Source organism: Quercus robur, chromosome 6 (assembly GCF_932294415.1).
Source record: "Quercus robur chromosome 6, dhQueRobu3.1, whole genome shotgun sequence".
NCBI classification, from domain to species: domain Eukaryota; kingdom Viridiplantae; phylum Streptophyta; class Magnoliopsida; order Fagales; family Fagaceae; genus Quercus; species Quercus robur.
Window position 1 is genome coordinate 18,371,464 of NC_065539.1, and position 20,980 is coordinate 18,392,443.

General features: G+C 36.6%; 1 protein-coding gene across 12 annotated transcripts; it reads left to right on the plus strand.

Moving 5' to 3' along the window:
• On the plus strand, positions 1-20,674 carry LOC126733084 (toMV susceptible protein tm-1(GCR26)). 12 transcript variants are annotated; one of them, XM_050436223.1, is made up of 10 exons: positions 2-539; positions 2,098-2,754; positions 3,382-3,588; positions 3,904-4,119; positions 4,255-4,477; positions 5,289-5,536; positions 6,203-6,381; positions 6,475-6,623; positions 19,661-19,765; positions 20,390-20,674. In XM_050436223.1, exons 1-10 carry the CDS (start codon positions 408-410, stop codon positions 20,539-20,541), a joined length of 2,268 nt encoding a protein of 755 aa, XP_050292180.1. In that variant the 5' UTR covers positions 2-407; the 3' UTR covers positions 20,542-20,674. The 12 variants fall into 12 exon arrangements, with proteins under 12 accessions (XP_050292184.1, XP_050292188.1, XP_050292186.1 ...); XM_050436226.1 differs by lacking the exons at positions 2-539; positions 2,098-2,754; positions 3,382-3,588; ... (3 more) ...; positions 6,203-6,381; positions 6,475-6,623 and adding exons at positions 13,981-14,074; positions 14,190-14,509; positions 15,364-16,020; ... (3 more) ...; positions 18,327-18,574; positions 19,240-19,418 and having other exon boundaries at positions 19,512-19,765; XM_050436227.1 differs by lacking the exon at positions 19,661-19,765 and having other exon boundaries at positions 1-539; positions 6,475-6,728.
• Positions 20,675-20,980: the final 306 nt, after the last annotated feature.

A 20,980-nucleotide genomic window follows, 5' to 3' on the forward strand; every position in this document is an offset into this window, starting at 1 on the left:
AACAAATAGCTGAGGTCTCTCTCTGACCACAAAATAAATTCTTCTACTTGGCTTGTACCTAAATTTGGGGTATAGCATTAGCAAAGCATCTCTGATAGACTGACTGATACGGTGAGTCGGTGAGTCGGTTGGAACAAGCTTTCTATTTTCAGCAGAAGTATGTATAAACTTCATATTCAGGCGGTGGATTTTACGTATCTAACCCTATACTCTGCTTCAAACTTCAGTCACTGCCCCTCTACCTGCAAGGTGACAGTGACAACTGACAACATGAAGATCTTCCTCAACCCATTTTCTCCATAATATATATATATATATATATATATATTAAGCAAAGCAAGCCAGCCTTGTACAATTTTGCACGCCAACTCCGAAATCCGAATCTCTAGAGCTTTGAGAGTTGAAAAATGGCGGACCGTAATCGAACTCTCCGAGTTTTCTGTGTTGGAACGGCCGATACGAAGCTCGAAGATCTCCGATTCCTATCCAACTCAGTCCGATCCAATCTCAACACCTTCTCCAACAACTCTTCACTAAAGGTATATATACACATTACACTTTCTTTAATTTCCTTTTTTTTTTTTTTAATGTGTATTGCTTACATGTTTGATTGTAAGAAAATTACTAGTGTTATTACAAAAAATAAAAGAATTCTAATATAGTGCTTCATTCTGTGAATTGAATTCAGAGATAAATAGTTTTGACATTTATTACGTATTTATTTTGGTATTATATTTTTTTTTTGATAAGTAAGAAGAAAATATTATTAATAAGGGAAAAGCATGAAAATACAAAGGGCTCACGGTAGTGAACAAAAAGACACAAGCAGCCACTAAGAAAAACTAAGAAAAGCTAATAGTCGAAAGGAATTCCATAAGGGCAAAACAATCCGAAAAACCCCATCACCGAGACCAATCAAAGAGGGTCCGTTGGCACAAATCTAATAACTGAACCACAGATTTCCCCTTATCCTCAAAAGAACGCCGATTCCGTTCAGTCCAAATAGTCCACATTAAACAGCCTGAAACCAAATTCCAAATATCAGAGCTATGCTTCCCAAGCCAATGGTACCAACAAAATAATATATCCACTACTGAACTTGGCATGACCCAATCGATCCCAAACAACTGAAGCATATGAGTCCACAAAGAATGAGCTATCGGACAGAAAAGTAGCAGGTGATCCACAGATTCCTCATTACAATAGCACATACAACAACGATTCGCCAAAGGACAACCACGAAGTATAAGGTTATCCAAGGTAAGAATCTGACCATGAGCTGCTGTCCACATAAAAATTGCCACCCTTTTAGGTTGGTATTATATTAAAGTCAAAGCACAGTGAGAATCCAAATTGAATTTAAATTAACTTTTAATTCTAATCTAATTTTTGCAATTGTCGTCCAGTTATAATTTTTCATAATTTTGATGCCAAGTCACTCATTCATAATACTCGGCGCGTAAGCCATTAAGGCAACCTCACTCTCCTATTGTCGAAGGTGTGTTTTCGTGCATAACCACGGGTTACAACTTACAACCTAGTTTTTGCTTAAAGATTGTATGGTAAAAATAAGGCTTCGAGTGTAACTCAGTATGACTTTTTATACCTATCAAATGATCAAAGTTCATTGTCACAGTGTAGCTCTTTTTAGGGCCATATTCTCTGTTATAGTAAGGGCATCTAGTTTATCCTCTTTCCTACTTGATTTTTTTGTAAGTACATGAAATATTTTATGAATGTTTCTTATATTGAGTTACACAACATTTTCTTTAGTTTTTGTTATGTGGTTCTCTAACAATGTAGGTCAATTGTAGGTTACTTTATTTATTTGTTTTTGTTGTGAAAAAAAAAAAAACTATGATTTCTTAAAGTTTAATCGATGAGTGATTTTAGTTCTTGAAGTTTAAAGTGATCATTTTTAGTCCTTAGACAACATGACCAATTTAAAAACTAACTTTGTCATTACTCCATAGGGACTAAATGTGATCACTTTAAACTATAAGGACCAAAATTGTTCTTGTTTAGGGACCAACAATGTATTTTGGCCAGAAAACTAATTTGTTCTTGTTTGTTGTTAAATTGCTCACGGAAATATAGGTACAAGTGGCGATTCTTGATGTTTCTTCTGGGCAGAAGGAGATTGAGAGTTTGGGAGATTTTATATTTGTGTCGAGAAAGGATGTTCTCTCTTGTTATTCTGAGTCAGTTGGGCAAGCCCCACCGTTGCTTCCGGATGACAGAGGCAAAGCTATTGCTATAATGAGTAAAGCACTTGAACATTTTCTTAAGAAAGCTCACGAGGATGGTGTTGTTGCTGGAGTCATTGGTATTGGAGGCAGTGGAGGGACATCTCTTATATCATCTGCCTTCAGAATTCTTCCGATTGGAGTGCCTAAGGTCATTGTGTCAACAGTAGCTAGCGGTCAAACCGAACCTTATGTTGGGACATCAGATTTGATATTGTTTCCATCCATAGTGGATGTTTGTGGGGTTAATAGTGTAAGTAGAGTTGTGTTCTCAAATGCTGGAGCTGCTTTTGCTGGAATGGTGATTGGAAGGCTTGAGAGATCCAGAGATTTTTCTAGTGTCAATGAAAAATCTACGGTTGGTTTAACGATGTTTGGGGTTACAACTCCATGTGTAACTGCTGTCCAAGAAAGATTGCATAAAGAAGGTTATGAGACCTTGGTTTTTCATGCCACTGGGGTAGGGGGAAAGGCTATGGAGTCTCTTGTTAGAGAGGGATTTATACAGGTACCTCTCTATATACAATCCATTTGCATCTAAAACTCTGGTTGCTTTGTCAAAAGAAGTGGATCTTTTATGTGTTTGGAAGCTGGCTATAAAAAACTTGAGCCTTCTCGTATGTTTGGTAGTTGGGAAATTCTAACAAATTTTTTTTTTCTAGGTTGTGTTTCGACCTTAAATTTCTAATTGAATTGATGAAGATGTTAACACCATCAATTTTAGGTGACTTAAAACTTGTCTTAGAATAGCTAGTTGAAAGCAATGAAACTCATCCGCTTAAGCTAGAGATAGGTACTTATGTTTGTTGTTTGAATGTTTCTTCAGTTAATGTTGGTTCTTAAGAGCCGATGATAAATTTTCAAACTTACTTTTGTGTCATATCATGTTATAATGGCGTACATTGAATAAGAAATCTTTAATTGACTCACATTATAGACTTGTATTGAGTATTTTCTGATTTATATATCTTTCTTTAATTCTGTCTGTCAAGGTGTTCAATATGGGTTGAGTTGGTGGAGCCAGATTATTTAATCCTTATAATTTCTCTGTTTTTTTTTTTAATCCTCTTTTCCCCTGCTTGGTGATGGCTTCTTCCCTTTATATATTTACTCTTTTCATTTTCATTTTACTTAGGGTGTTTTGGACATCACAACAACAGAGGTCGCAGACTATTTAGTTGGTGGTGTCATGCCTTGTGACAATTCCCGCTTTGATGCCATTATAGAGAAGAGGATCCCATTAGTCCTAAGCGTTGGAGCCTTAGACATGGTCAACTTTGGAGCTAAAGATACCATACCTTCTAATTTTCAGCAAAGAAAAATTTATGAACATATTAAGCAGGTGATGAGTCTCTACAACCCTTATTCTTCTCTTTGATCTTTGTCATTTTATTCTGGCATTATTTAAGGCATTTAAGTGCTTCGATTTTCAAGATACTACTAAAAGTTATCGTCTTCATGTTAATTTATGCATATTACAGAAGAGGTTTCATTTTCCTTGTGATTCTAATGGCAAAACAGAATCTCTGATCTTTGTGTCTCTGCTGGAAGATTGGAATCTCATGTTTTATGCCATAGCAATTGTTTAATACATCCTCAGCTCTGATGAAATTATATATCAGAGTGTGTATGACAGAATCTATATTGCCGTTTTCAGGTTTCACTGATGCGAACTACGCCAGATGAGAATAAAAGATTTGCTGAATTTATAGCAAACAAACTAAACAAGTCATCATCAAAGATCTGTGTTTGCCTGCCACAAAAAGGTATCTCTGCTCTGGATGTTCAAGGGATGCCCTTTTATGATCTTGAGGCTACTAATACTCTTATAACTGAACTACAGAGACTTATTCAGACAAATGAAGATCGACAGGTATCATTATTTCTCATTGACTAGAGTGTGTCACAATTTGAACCTTCTCTTTGTGCTTGGGTTTAATTGCCATAATCTCATACATTAACTGTCTCTGTTTACCTTGTATAATTAAAATTTGTTAGTGTTTTTTAGGTGAAGTTGTATCCTTGTCATATTAATGACTCTGAGTTTGCAAATGCATTGGTCGACTCATTCTTAGAGATCAGTGCTAAGAATTCTAAGGATTCCAGTTTTCTGCAAATTGCTAGTCCTGTAGCCAATCAAGAATTTCAGGAAAATACTGTTTCCAAGATGAATATATCAAGCTTTGGGGCCTTTCTCTACAGCCCAAGTGACTTCCCAGATGCAAGACCAGGTTTAGTTTTAACACTTGAATTCATATGTTACGTATGAAAGAACAGCTCAATAAAATGAGGCCCTGGTGTTGTTGGAAAGTAGTAATTGCTGGTTTTTGTGACAGTATATTGGTGTTAAATTACTGATTGTCTCAAAAGCTTAAGCTATTGAGATATGACAAATTTAATCATTTAATCAATACTTCTAACACTTCCCCTCATGTGTGAGCTGAAACTACCTTTTAATAGGTGAGGCCCAACACGTGGGAATTTAAATGGGAGGTAGAGTGGAAGAAACAGGGATTGAACTCAAGACCTCCTGCTCTGATACCATGTTAAATTACCAATTGTCTCAAAAACTCAAACTATTGGGATATGATAAATTTAATCATTTAATCAATACTTTTAACAATTGGAAATCCTAATTGCATTGTTAATCTTTAATATAATGGATGCATATGTCATTCTGTATTGTCTATGCCTTTGCAATTTCCATCAATGTAGTCTAATTTGTACATGTCCTGTCCACTTGAGTGTCTCTTTTAGAGATAAAATTTGTTGTCAAAGAAAAAAAGAAAGTATGTAGTTTAATTTGTGATTTAGATTTTATTATGAGAAAAAGCATGTCAATATGTATAACTTGATTACAAATTAACTAAGAAAGCAAAATAAGATAAAATTATTACTTATGTGTCATAGGATTTCAATTACCAGCTACCGTAGTAGTGAGGAATAGATGTTGTTCTATGTCATGGTGGACGTGAGGAATAGATGTTGTTCTATGTCATGGTGGACTCAGAGCTAACCAGTTACCAATTATTTTTGCAACAGAAACTTTACAAAGAACCAGATCAATATTGCAGCAGCTGAAAATTCAAATAAGTAAGGGAATCCCAATATTAGGAGCTGGTGCAGGGACAGGCATATCTGCAAAGTTTGAGGAGGCTGGTGGTATTGATCTGATAGTGTTGTACAATTCAGGTCGCTTTCGCATGGCCGGAAGGGGCTCCTTAGCTGGCTTATTGCCTTTTGCTGATGCAAATGCTATAGTACTTGACATGGCTAACGAAGTGTTGCCAGTAAGTTTCAACTGCTTGCTTTAATTAAAAGTTGTTTACAAGAGATCTTTGTTAGGAAGCTTTTTATTAAATCATCTGGAAACATTGTCTTAAACTTCTGTAACTTTCAATTACGCGACTAAGCATGTATTCAAACTCAAATTTCAAAATTTTGAATGTGAAACAGTAAAAGGCATTGATGGAACTAAGAGTCACCATCTTATATAAGGGGGAGAGTGGATCATCACCAGTTTGTGGAAATTTTAACCAGCATCTGACTCAAAAGAAACGTTTGAATCCTATGAATTACAAACTTGAAATTTGTTGAATTTTTCAGATCATAAGAGAAGGGTTGAACATCCTTCTTGTAACTTGTTATTAATAGTAATCAACTGGATTCAGGCCGTAAAGGTAATATATTTTAATATGGGATCATTTGGTCAATTATCAACATTTTATTTGCGTAATAGGTTTGTGGATATATTTACTTAACTCTTAGTTCTGTTTCAGTTATCTTTTATGTCCACTCCTATATATATATATATATTATGTATAATGTATTTTATAGGATGGCCAATATAACTTAGAGTAAACATGGAAAGACTTGCTTGGTTATGTTTCTCAGTCAATTTCTGCTCCCCCTTTTGTAAAATTTGTTACTGAAATGGAGCTCACAAGCATGTATAGGTGGTGGAGAAGGTACCAGTTCTTGCTGGAGTCTGTGCTACCGATCCTTTTCGCCGAATGGATTACTTCCTAAAGCAGGTGGAGTCAATTGGATTCTCTGGGGTGCAAAATTTTCCAACTGTTGGGCTCTTTGATGGCAATTTTAGACAAAATCTTGAAGAAACAGGAATGGGATATGGGTATGCCCTCACAGAAACTTTTACCCTCATTTATACCATTATGGTGTTTTTTGTTCCTATTAAAGCTGTTATTTTTCTTGTTTTAATGATCAGCTTAGAAGTTGAGATGATTGAAAAAGCACATAAACTGGGTCTCTTGACAACCCCATATGCTTTTAACCAAAATGAAGCCACAGAGATGGCAAAAGCTGGCGCTGATATCATAGTGGCCCATATGGGACTAACAACGTCTGGCTCTATAGGTGCACAGACAGCTGTATCGATGGAGGAAAGTGTAGTTCGCGTTCAGGCTATAGCTGATGCTGCACATAGAATCAATCTTAATGTTATTGTGCTCTGTCATGGAGGTATCTAGCAAATATTTGCTTCTTGTTATGAAGACTGTTGCAAAGTTTTGCTGTTTCTTTAATTTTGAATTTAGTTTCTTTATACACTGGACTGAAATTCTTTTAATCAGTTACTCTCTTGCGTGTGTGTGCATGCACACACTAGCATTAACATATTTTCTGTGTCTTTGTTAAAGTAATCATTTCTCTTCTTTATGGTAGAAAATAGTTTAGAGCCACATACTGTAGATTGAATGTTATAGAGATTTTCTTACAAATTCATATTCTGGATTTGTTCTTATTTTCCAATTATGCTAATGTTCTAATTTCGATTATTTATCTTTATATTTTCTTATAAGTGGAGGAGGGGGATTTGAACCTAGGATTTCCCTGGGCAATGCCATTGAGCCACAAGGCTCTTGCCGCTATTAATCTTATTTATAGTGACAATATGATTGTTAAACTGTCAACTTTGGCATCATGCTTGGGCTCATCCTGACTCCAGCTTTTATTTTACCTTGATTTTTGTGTATGGTAACTTTCAACACTCAAAAGCATTTTCAAGGTTGTTTTTCATTTGCCATTCTAAATGTTCTTGGTTCCTCAATCAACATAATCTACAAAACAATCTGGTATAATTTGCAGGTCCTATATCTGGTCCTAGCGAGGCTGAATTCATACTGAAGAGCACGAAAGGAGTGCACGGGTTTTATGGTGCATCAAGCATGGAGAGATTACCGGTTGAACAAGCTATAACAAGCACCGTCCAACAATACAAATTGATTTCCATTGAGTAAAGGTCACTGTATCTTTTCTTGGTCAAGTCCTGCGCTCTGTATTGTGATATTGTCTTTCTTATAACTGTGAGAATGTATTGTGATATTGTCTTTCTTATAACTGTGAGAATGTGAAAAGCCAATGAGCTTTGTCTCAAAGAGGCACTTCCTCCTCCCACAATAATAGGTGGAGGGTGAGATTGTGGGTTCAAAACCTACTACGTGCTTGTGTAACAAACTAATAAAAAAGATTTTCTTTTACTTATAAAATAAAGAGGTTAATATCAAATAGTTTTCTTAAAAATGCATACTATTTGTAATCAATGATTTAATTGGATTAATTATATATGGTAGAAAATAATGCTTTGCTAATGCTATACCCCAATTTTATACATACTTCTGTTTAATTAAATATGTTAGAAATATATATATATATATATATATATTTCTGTTTAAAATATTTTATTGCAAGCAACACATGTCCCAAATTAGAATGACAAACACATGCTGTTGACAGTTGACAAATAAGCAAAGGAAACAGATCAACAAAATTATAAGGGAAGGCCCATAATAAGAACATGAAATCAAGAGCCTGTAACTTAATTGGTTGCTATTTTTTGGTCTTCTTAAGTGAGATACTCATGAATTATGCACACAAAAAAAATAAAATAAATAAAGAAGAAAAACGCGAGTCACAATATTAGCCTCTCTCCTAGTCCAAACAAAACATTCTTTAGATAGAGAAGACGATAGAAAGCAGGTGACCTACACTAGGTCTTCGATGGTCCCCAATGGTTTTGTGGATTAGCTGGGTTGATGATACATTCCTTGGAGAACTCTTAATAACAACATTTCTTAACCTTTACCCTGCATGCAACTTGAATTCGAAATCTTATTGCTGAGGCCTTAGCCGCCAAAAAAGAATAAAAAGTGAGACTCATGACTAATACCAAAAAATGCAATGGGGTCTTTAAATAGTACTAAAAATAAGCTGAATAGTAAAAAAAAAAAGACTTTTTAAGCCAATGTCAAACGCACACCAAGTCTCTTGTAGTTGTATGATCTCATTCTGTCATGGCTAGAGCAACATTTTTTTTTTTTTTTTTTTTTGAGGAATGTAACATTACAATTGATTTTGACAAGGCCTGTAAGGGGCTTTACACCATTTCCTACCAAGACCGAGCGGTAATATATGGACTTTGCTGCCCCCTCCCTTGAACTCTATTGATCTTTTTTGAATTGTGACCATCAAATCCCTAACATTTGTTTCATTCAATTGGAAGACTCTTTCATTTCTTGCTCCCCACAACGAATCCATGACAAAGGTAGTCAATAAGGTGAAATCCCTCACCATACCTACTGGTACATCAATTTAGTGTTTTGAGAATAACGGATACAAGTTCCTTTGTAGAATTCAAAATGTTAGAAAATCTATACGAAAATACAAAATTAGTTGTTTTTTCTAAAAATGATTCATCCGACTGTTTAAATTTAATTACAAAATCTAATTTACTTAGATTGTGTTTGACTTGATGTAAAATGTTTTTCAAGTATCAAATTTTTTCAGGTGAAAAATGTTTTTTTTAAAGGAAAATATTTTCAATTGTTTGATTGCGTTCTAGAAAATACGCCGGAAAATGGTCTCCTGTATTTAGCTTGCACGTTGTTGATGCTCATTTTGGGAAGTCTAGTAGAAAGAAGAAGCCCAGTAACATTGGCAGAAAAGAGTTAGTAAGTGGATAGAAAAACCATTAAGTCTAAGTGGCAGGAATAATGGATCATAGGCCTATGAAATAAACAAGTGGGCCTAAAAGAGCCCGGAGAGAAAGAAGTAGCAAACCCATAGGCAGCATGTGATGTAGAAAAGTGAGAATGGGCTACAGTAAGCTCAAAGTAATGCAAACAAAGAAAGTAAGAAGTTAATGACAAGCCCATGAGCCCCAAGGATAAGGGATAAGGTAATTAGGCCGTGAAAGCCCAAAGAAGTTAAGTAAAAGTGTAGGGGCCTTTCGTGCGTATTGTGTGTTGGGCTGGGCTGCCTCCTGTAGTAATGGGCCCGAATGTTTTCTGAGTAAGGGAGTTGGGGGTGGTCCAATTGTAACTCAACTTGGGCCAATTTGTGCACAAACTTATGCTTTGTCTGCCAAGAGTAGGCTTACGGCAAGCAAAACTGTTTCAGATGAGTTACGGCAGGTAGATATAATAATAATAACCAAAACAGAGTATTCTGACTATTTAAATAAATGGCTATGTAATCACTACTTCTAAAGCATGATTACAGTTATGATAATGTCATTCACAGAGAAAGTAAAGGAGAAAGAAAATAATATGAACTAATCAAGAATTGGCATAAATCAAATCACTACTTATAAAGCATGATTACAGTTATGATAATGTCATTCACAGAGAAAGTAAAGGAGAAAGAAAATAATATGAACTAATCAAGAATGGGCATAAATCAAGTTTTAAATTTGGTATGCTAAAGCAAACCCAAAGAGGGGAGAACGCATTTTTTCAATGCAAATAATCTTCCAAGAAAAAAAGATCCTGCCATGAGGATTAATGGCTTTGAGGGAGTCAGACCTGAATGGTTATTGCCCAAAAGGAGTCCTTGTTACGTTTTGGAAGAGAGCAAGATTTGAAGGGGGAGAGAGGGAAACCGATCTACTGGTGCATGCCCATTGAACTATCTCTCTTCTTTCCTCAATTTCCTCTCTTTTCTTCTCTATTTTCTTTCTTATCTTTTTTCTTTTCTTTTTTACTCTGTTTTTCTTTTTACTCCGTGAATGCTCTGTTTTTCGATCCTTTTCTCAGGGCACGGCAAGGGCCCTTTTATAGTGCCTGCCGTGGCCAATGTTTTACCATTTTGCCCCTTAACCGCCTTTGTCTGGTCTGGGCGTACTTGCCGACCACCAAAGGTGTGTGACACTTACCCTCGCCAGACAAAGGTAAGTTTGTTTCATTCCTCAGTTTACTATAGTACTTCTTTCCTGCCACGGTATAAATGCTTTCTCTCTCTTTCCCTCAAGGCATGCACCCAACGGTTCCCTCCTCAACCTTGTCTCTTTTGGGTGGTCTGTCATCTCAGCAGGACGTACCTCTCAAAATGGATTGGGTAGGAGCCGCAAAATAGATTTTTTCCCCTCTCCCCACCACCAAACCATACCCCCTTTACCTCTTATCTCTGGCCCATGGCCCCACCACGTCCTATATTGGCTGGGTGCAGGCTGGTGGTGCCTAGGCCTTGCACGTGCTTTCCTTTCAGATATGTCCAAGAGTCTGCCTGCTGTTCATGCGTCTGCCGTAATCTGAAAACTCTCCGTCTGTGTTTTCTGACCTTTTATGTGTGCTTTTCTTTGGCTTCCCGCTCCATTCAAGAGTTGGGTTTTGTCTGATGATGGGCCTTAAATTTCTTTGGTCTACTCTTGATTTTCTTTATTTCCTACAACGTTGAACTGTTATTCTTGCCGTAATAACTTAATCCTACTGGACCTCTTTTGGGCCAGCCGTTTATTCCTTTTCTCAGTGGCTTGTCATGGGCACTGTTTTGCTTTTACTTATAAGCTCCTATGTCCCTTTGGGCATCCACGGCCCGATTGCTTTCTTTGGGTTTCCTCGGCTCGTTTGCTTAATTCCACACTCCCATGGGCTTTTTACTAACTTCATTGGGCTTCCCCGGCCCAATAACCTTATTCTCATCCTTGGGGTTCATGGGCCTGCCATAAACCCCTTACTCTCTTAGTTTGCATTGCCTTGGGCCTGCGACAGCCCTTTCTCGCTTTTCTATCTCATACACTGCCCATGGGATGCTATTTCTTTCTTTCGTGGCTTCTTTGAGCCCGCTTGCCTCTTTAAGACCCATTTGTTTATTTGTTGGGCCTGTGATCCATTATTCCTGCCGCTTGGGCCTAATGGTTTTTTGCTATCTACTTTGTCAATTCTTTGTTGCCCTTATTATTGGGCTTCCTTTCTGTCTGCCTGGGCTTTCACAAATGGCCCTCAACAAAAAGCTCATGGGAATGCAGAGTCAGGGAAAGGCCAAGGAAGCCCAAGGAAAGAAAATGGGCCAAGGATGCCCAAGAAGAAACAAATGGGACACAGGAGCCTGCAAGTAATGTAATAAAAAGACCAATGACCATACTGAGTCATTGGGAGAAGAATAAACGGCAGGCCCAAAAAGGCCCAGCAGGATTGGGTCAAATAACATCACAGCAGGAATGATAGGATGGTATGACAGGAAATGATAACAAGGCTACGGAAAGAGTAAAAGGGTAGGCTGAAGGAAGGAAAGCCCACAATTCGGCAAAGCCTAGCCCCCAAAGGAAGCAAGGCATAGAAAGTAGGAGATCAGAAAACAGCCCACGCCATAAGAAGCCAAAAATGATTGGCAAAATGAGCAGACAAGCCTCTAGATCACAACAAACGCATGAGCGACATGCAAGCTTTGAACATACATAGAAATGAAGCAAGCGCGAGGCCCAGATATCACCAGCCTGTACCCAACCAATACAGGACGTGGTGAGGTCATGGGTCAGAGGTAAAAGGGCATGGTCTAGCAATGGGGAGAGGGAAAAATCTATTCTGGGGTTCCTGCTCAGGTTCTTTTGGGGGAAATGTCCTGTTGGGATGACATACTGCTCAAAAGAAGTTAGGATGAGTGGGAATCACTAGATGGATGCCATAAGGGATAGAGAGAGAAAACACCCAAACTGTAACAAGTAGGAGGGTCACGGGAGACAAACAAACAAAATAGTCTTCTTTGTCTGGTAATGGGAGGTGGCACATCTAGCACAGATAAGTGGTAATGGCTGAACGACTGACGAACTAGCAGTGGTCGGCAAGGACACCCATACCAGACAAAGGTAGTTAAAGGCTAAAATAGTAAAAACTAGTCACGGCAGACACTATAAAAAGGACCCTTGCCATGCACAGAGGAGGGATCACGATCAGGGTAATAGTAATCTCTGGGAGAAAGTCATAATACAAGAGAAAGCACTAAGAAAGGAAGAGGAAAAAACAAAGGAAAAATAGAGAATTTAGAATGGTAGGCATACACCAATAGGTTGGTCTCCTCTCTCCCTTTAAAGCCTTGCTCTCTATCAAAGAAAAAGGATCCTCATTTAACATAAACCATTTAGGCCCATTCCCTCAAAGCAATTAATTTCTTTTTCCTGGGGAGATTAATCGCATTGAGAAAGTGGTTTCCCTTCTCGGTTTCAACTCCGTAGCGTTACTTGGTGTGGCAAACTAATTTTCCCTTCCTTGATCCAAGAAGCCCATTATTATTATTTCCCCATTTATTTCTGTTACTTTTTTTGTCTACGGGGGAACTTCTTGTCGCTCCCATTTATTTATTCCTTCTAGCATTCCTTGTTTTATCTTTAATATATCTGCCTATCATAACTTACCCGTAGCAGCTCTGCTTACCATGGGTATGTGATCAAAGTCTGGCAAGAAGGACATAGTTTGTGCACAAGCCAAACCAAAGTGAGTTGCAATTGGACCGGTCTCAACTCCCTTACACAAAACACTTGGGCCAAGTACTGCAGGAGGAAGCTTAACCCAATATTGTAAAAAAGGCCCACTACACATAAAATTATTACTGAAAAAATATGTATATATGCCGAAAATTACACTGGACGGGTCTCGGCTAGAGCTTTTCTCTCGATTCGGATGCAAGTTGAAAAATAGAAGTGTAATACGGTTGAAGGTAAAATAGAAGTGTAAAAGATTTCCCATTGAAGGAACCCATATTTTGTGGTCAAACTGAAATTGACCATGTTTTCCAGTCTGCCCAAATACTAGGGGTGTAAAATATTTTTTGTATGAGTTTTTCACCGAAACAAACACCCTCGTTTAAGCTAAGTGACAACATATAAATTTTACTGAATCCAAACGGGCACATAACATCAAAAACAAGGAATTTTTTTTCAAAATAACAATAAATATTAAAAAATTTAGTTAATTGTCACGTTTCAAAACAATTTTGAAAACTAGCATCTCGAGTGTCTAAAACTCGAGTTCCAAGATAGAACTCGAGTTTTTAAGTCTCGATTTGCAAGTGGATTAGTTGGAAGTTGGAAAAAAATCAAGCTGAAAATCGAGTTTTAAAGACTCGATTTCCATAAATTGAATAAAAACGCCGCTATAGGTCTATAAAACGTCACTATAGGGCTTAAAAACGCCACTATAGGACTCCTTAAACCTGTACTTATAAATTTTTTTTTTTGCAAGAAAACGTCGCTATAGGGTTTTAAAACGTCACTGTAAGTCTTAAAAACGCCACCATAGGTTAAATTTTTTTTGCATGAAACTCGAGTTTAAAAGACTCAAAATCTAAAGCGAGTCTTTCAAACTCGAGTTCTAATATGGATGCTACTTTCCTATATTGTTTCAAACGTTGCCTAACTAACTATTTTGAATGGTTGAAGAAATCTGATATGCACAATACCTCCAAAAACAAGAACAGAACAAACAGCTGAGGTCCCTCTCTGACCACTTAATAATTACAAAATAAATTCTTCTACTTGGCTTGTACCTAAAATTGGGGTACAGCATTAGCAAAGCATCTCTGATAGACTGACTGATACGGTGAGTCGGTTGTACCTTGTAACAAATTTTCTATTTTCAGCAGAAGTATGTATAAACTTCATCTTCAGGCGGTGGATTTTACATATCTAACCCTATACTCTGCTTCAAACTTCAGTCATTGCCCCTCTACCTGCAAGTTGACACTGACAACTGACAACATGAAGATCTTCCTCAATCCATTTTCTCCATAATATATATATATATATATATATATATATATTATAAGCAAAGCAAGAGCCAGCCTTGCACAATTTTGCACACCAACTCTGAAACCCGAATCTCTAGAGCCTTGAGAGTTGAAAAATGGCGGACCGTAATCGAACTCTCCGAGTTTTCTGTGTTGGAACGGCCGATACGAAGCTCGACGAGCTCCGATTCCTATCCAACTCAGTCCGATCCAATCTCAACACCTTCTCCAACAACTCTTCTCTTAAGGTATATATACACATTACACTTTCTCTTATCTTTTTCTAATGTAGTGTTTCGTTCTGTGAATTGGATGATAACTTTGACATTTGTTATGTATTTAGCTTTTGGTATAATATATATAAGTTGAAGCACGGTGAGAATCCAAATTGAATTTTTGCAATTGTCGTCCAGTTTAATTTTGATGCCAAGTCACCCATTCATAATACTCGGCGCGTAAGCCATTAAGGCAACTTCACTCTCCTGTTGCCAAATGTGTGTTTTCGTGCGTAACCACGGGTTACAACTTACAACCTAGTTTTTGCTTAAAGATTGTATGGTAAAAATAAGGCTTCGAGTGTAACTCAGTATGACTTTTTATACCTATCAAATGATCAAAGTTCATTGTCACAGTGTAGCTCTTTTTAGGGCCATATTCTCTGTTATAGTAAGGGCATCTAGTTTATCCTCTTTCCTACTTGATTTTTTTGTAAGTACACGAAATATTTTATGAATGTTTCTTATATTGAGTTACACAACATTTTCTTTAGTTTTTGTTATGTGGTTCTCTAACAATGTAGGTCAATCGAATAAGTAGGTTACTTTATTTATTTGTTTTTGTTGTGAAAAAAAAAATAAAACTATGATTTCTTAAAGTTTAACTGATGAGTGATTTTAGTTCTTAAAGTTTAAAGTGATCATTTTTAGTCCTTAGACAACGTGACCAATTTAAAAACTAACTTTGTCATCACTCCATAGGGACTAAATGTGATCACTTTAAACTATAAGGACCAAAATTGTTCTTGTTTAGGGACCAACAATGTATTTTGGCCAGAAAACTAATTTGCTCTTGTTTGTTGTTAAATTGCTCATGGAAATGATAGGTACAAGTGGCGATTCTTGATGTTTCTTCTGGGCAGAAGGAGATTGAGAGTTTGGGAGATTTTATATTTGTGTCGAGAAAGGATGTTCTCTCTTGTTATTCTGAGTCAGTTGGGCAAGCCCCAACATTGCTTCCGGATGACAGAGGCAAAGCTATTGCTATAATGAGTAAAGCACTTGAACATTTTCTTAAGAAAGCTCATGAGGATGGTGTTGTTGCTGGAGTCATTGGTATTGGAGGCAGTGGAGGGACATCTCTTATATCATCTGCCTTCAGAATTCTTCCGATTGGAGTGCCAAAGGTCATTGTGTCAACAGTAGCTAGTGGTCAAACCGAACCTTATGTTGGGACATCAGATTTGATATTGTTTCCATCCATAGTGGATGTTTGTGGGGTTAATAGTGTAAGTAGAGTTGTGTTCTCAAATGCTGGAGCTGCTTTTGCTGGAATGGTGATTGGAAGGCTTGAGAGATCCAGAGATTTTTCTAGTGTCAATGAAAAATCTACGGTTGGTTTAACGATGTTTGGGGTTACAACTCCATGTGTAACTGCTGTCCAAGAAAGATTGCATAAAGAAGGTTATGAGACCTTGGTTTTTCATGCCACTGGGGTAGGGGGAAAGGCTATGGAGTCTCTTGTTAGAGAGGGATTTATACAGGTACCTCTCTATATACAATCCATTTGCATCTAAACTCTAGATGCTTTGTCAAAAGAAGTGGATCTTTTATGTGTTTGGAAGCTGGCTATAAAAAACTTGAACCTTCTCGTATGTTTGCTAGTTGGGAAATTCTAACAAATTTTTTTTTCTAGGTTGTGTTTCGACCTCAAATTTCTAATTGAATTGATGAAGATGTTAACATCATCAATTTTAGGTGACTTAAAACTTGTCTTAGAATAGCTAGTTGAAAACAATGAAACTCATCCGCTTAAGCTAGAGATAGGTACTTATGTTTGTTATTTGAATGTTTCTTCAGTTAATGTTGGTACTTAAGAGCCGATGATAAATTTTCAAACTTACTTTTGTGTCATATCATGTTATAATGGCGTACATCGAATAAGAAATCTTTAATTGACTCACATTACAGACTTGTATTGAGTATTTTCTGATTTATGTATCTTTCTTTAATTCTGTCTGTCAAGGTGTTCAATATGGGTTGAGTTGGTGGAGCCAGATTATTTAATCCTTATAATTTCTCTGTTTTAAAAAAAAAAAAATCCTTTTTTCCCCTGCTTGGTGATGGCTTCTTCCTTTTATATATTTACTCTTTTCATTTTCATTTTACTTAGGGTGTTTTGGATATCACAACAACAGAGGTCGCAGACTATTTAGTTGGTGGTGTCATGGCTTGTGACAATTCCCGCTTTGATGCCGTTATAGAGAAGAGGATCCCATTAGTCCTAAGTGTTGGAGCCTTAGACATGGTCAACTTTGGAGCTAAAGATACCATACCTTCTAATTTTCAGCAAAGAAAAATCCATGAACATAATAAGCAGGTGATGAGTCTCTACAACCCTTATTCTTCTCTTTGATCTTTGTCATTTTATTCTGGCACTATTTAAGGCATTTAAGTGCTTTGATTTTCAAGATACTACTAAAAGTTATCGTCTTAATGTTAATTTATGCATATGACAAAAGAGGTTTCATTTTCCTTGTGATTCTAATGGCAAAACAGAATCTCTGATCTTTGTGTCTCTGCTGGAAGATTGGAATCTCATGTTTTATGCCATAGCAATTGTTTAACACATCCTCAGCTCTGATGAAATTATATATCAGAGTTTGTATGACAGAATCTATACTGCCGTTTTCAGGTTTCACTGATGCGAACTACGCCAGATGAGAATAAAAGATTTGCTGAATTTATAGCAAAGAAATTAAGCAAGTCATCATCAAAGATCTGTGTTTGCCTGCCACAAAAAGGTATCTCTGCTCTGGATGTTCAAGGGATGCCCTTTTATGATCTTGAGGCTACCAATACCCTTATAACTGAACTACAGAGACTTATTCAGACAAATGAAGATCGACAGGTATCATTATTGCTCATTGACTAGAGTGTGTCACAATTTGAACTTTCTCTTTGTGCTTGGGTTTAATTGCCATAATCTCATACATTAACTATCTTTGTTTACCTTGTATAATTAAAATTTGTTAGTGTTTTATAGGTGAAGTTGTATCCTTGTCATATTAATGACTCTGAGTTTGCAAATGCATTGGTCGACTCATTCTTAGAGATCAGTGCTAAGAATTCTAAGGATTCCAGTTTTGTGCAAATTGCTAGTCCTGAAGCCAATCAAGAATTTCAGGAAAATACTGTTTCCAAGATGAATTTGTCAAGCTTTGGGGCCATTCTCTACAGCCCAAGTGACTTCCCAGATGCAAGACCAGGTTTAGTTTGAACACTTGAATTCATATGTTACGAATGAAAGTACAGCTCAATAAAATGAGGCCCTAGTGTTGTTGTTGGAAAGTAGTAATTGCTGGTTTTTGTGACAGTATATTGGTGTTAAATTACTGATTGACCCAAAAGCTTAAGTTATTGGGATATGATAAATTTAATCATTTAATCAATACTTCTAACAATTGGAAATCCTAATTGTATTGTTAATCTTTCATATAATGGATGCATATGTCATACTGTATTGTCTATGCCTTTGCAATTTCCATCAATGTAGTCTAATATGTACATGTCCTATCCACTTGAGCGTCTCTTTTTAGAGATAAAATTTTTTGTCAAAGAAAAAAAGAAAGTATGTAGTTTAATTTGTGATTTAGATTTTATTATGAGAAAAAGCATGTCAATATGTATTACTTGATTACAAACTAACTAAGAAAGCAAAATAAGAATAAACTTATTACTTTTGTATCACAGTGTTTCAATTACCAGCTACCATAGTAGTGAGGAATAGATGTTGTTCTATGTCATGGTGGACTCAGAGCTAACCAGTTACCAATTATTTTTGCAACAGAAACTTTACAAAGAACCAGGTCAATATTGCAGCAGCTGAAAATTCAAATAAGTAAGGGAATCCCAATATTAGGAGCTGGTGCAGGGACAGGCATATCTGCAAAGTTTGAGGAGGCTGGTGGTATTGATCTGATAGTGTTGTACAATTCAGGTCGCTTTCGCATGGCTGGAAGGGGCTCCTTAGCTGGCTTATTGCCTTTTGCTGATGCAAATGCTATAGTACTTGACATGGCTAACGAAGTGTTGCCAGTAAGTTTCAACTGCTTGCTTTAATTAAAAGTTGTTTACAAGAGATCTTTGTTAGGAAGCTTTTTATTAAATCATCTGGAAACATTGTCTTAAACTTCTGCTAACTTTCAATTACGCGACTAAGCATGTATTCAAACTCAAATTTCAAAATTTTGAATGTGAAACAGTAAAAGGCATTGATGGAACTAAGAGTCACCATCTTATATAAGGGGGAGAGTGGATCATCACCAGTTTGTGGAAATTTTAACCAGCATCTGACTCAAAAGAAATGTTTGAATCCTATGAATTACAAACTTGAAATTTGTTGAATTTTTCAGATCATAAGAGAAGGGTTGAACATCCTTCTTGTAACTTGTTATTAATAGTAATCAACTGGATTCAGGCCGTAAAGGTAATATATTTTAATATGGGATCATTTGGTCAATTATCAACATTTTATTTGCGTAATAGGTTTGTGGATATATTTACTTAACTCTTAGTTCTGTTTCAGTTATCTTTTATGTCCACTCCTATATATATGTATATTATGTATAATGTATTTTATAGGATGGCCAATATAACTTAGAGTAAACATGGAAAGACTTGCTTGGTTATGTTTCTCAGTCAATTTCTGCTCCTGCTTTTGTAAAATTTGTTACTGAAATGGAGCTCACAAGCATGTATAGGTGGTGGAGAAGGTACCAGTTCTTGCTGGAGTCTGTGCTACCGATCCTTTTCGCCGAATGGATTACTTCCTAAAGCAGGTGGAGTCAATTGGATTCTCTGGGGTGCAAAATTTTCCAACCGTTGGGCTCTTTGATGGCAATTTTAGACAAAATCTTGAAGAAACAGGAATGGGATATGGGTATGCCCTCACAGAAATTTTTACCCTCATTTATACCATTATGGTGTTTTTTGTGCCTATTAAAGCTATTATTTTTCTTGTTTTAATGATCAGCTTAGAGGTTGAGATGATTGAAAAAGCACATAAACTGGGTCTCTTGACAACCCCATATGCTTTTAACCAAAATGAAGCCACAGAGATGGCAAAAGCTGGGGCTGATATCATAGTGGCCCATATGGGACTCACAACATCTGGCTCTATAGGTGCACAGACAGCTGTATCGATGGAGGAAAGTGTAGTTCGCGTTCAGGCTATAGCTGATGCTGCACATAGAATCAATCCTAATGTTATTGTGCTCTGTCATGGAGGTATCTAGCAAATATTTGCTTCTTGTTATGAAGACTGTTGCGAAGTTTTGGTGTTTCTTTAATTCTGAATTTAGCTTCTTTATACACTGGCATGAAATTCTTTTAATTAGTTACTCCTTTGTGTGTGTGTGCACGCACGCACTAGCATTAACATATTTTCTGTGTCTTTGTTAAAGTGATCATTTATCTTCTTTATGGCAGAAAATAGTTTGGAGCCACATACTGTAGATTGAATGTTATAGAGCTTTTCTTACAAATTCATATTCTGGATTTGTTCTTATTTTCCAATTATGCTAATGTTCTAATTTCGATTATTTATCTTTATATTTTCTTATAAGTGGAGGAGGGGGATTTGAACCTAGGATTTCCCTGGGCAATGCCATTGAGCCACAAGGCTCTTGCCGCTATTAATCTTATTTACAGTAACAATATGATTATTAAACTGTCAACTTTGGCATCATGCTTGGGCTCATCCTGACTCCAGCTTTTATTTTTCCTTGATTTTGTGTATGGTAACTTTCAACACTCAAAAAGCATTTTCAAGGTTGTTTTTCATTTGCCATTCTAAATGTTCTTGGTTCCTTAATCAACATAATCTTCAAAACAATCTGGTATACTTTGCAGGTCCTATATCTGGTCCTAGCGAGGCTGAATTCATACTGAAGAGCACGAAAGGAGTGCACGGGTTTTATGGTGCATCAAGCATGGAGAGATTACCGGTTGAACAAGCCATAACAAGCACCGTCCAACAATACAAATTGATTTCCATTGAGTAAAGGTCACTGTATCTTTTCTTGGTCAAGTCCTGTGCTCTATGTATTGTGATATTGTCTTTCTTATCATTGTGAGAATGTGAAAAACTTGGATTTGGGGTTTTATATCAAATAAGCTAATGAGCTTTGTCTCAAAGAGGAACTTCCTCCCACAATAATAGGTGGAGGGTGAGATTGTGGTTTCAAAACCCACTAGGTGCTTGTGTAACAAACTAATAAAAAAGATTTTCTTTTACTTATAAAATAAAGAGTTTAATATCGAATAGTTTTCTTAAAAATGCGTACTATTTGTAATCATGATTTAATTGAATTAATTATATATGTTAGAAAATAATGAATAAGTGATTAAATTCACAATTTTCGACCAACTTAAATTTTTGGAATTAGTGATAGTTTGTTATAGCATCATGAGAAAGAATACATGGTCTTGAGTTTGAACCTT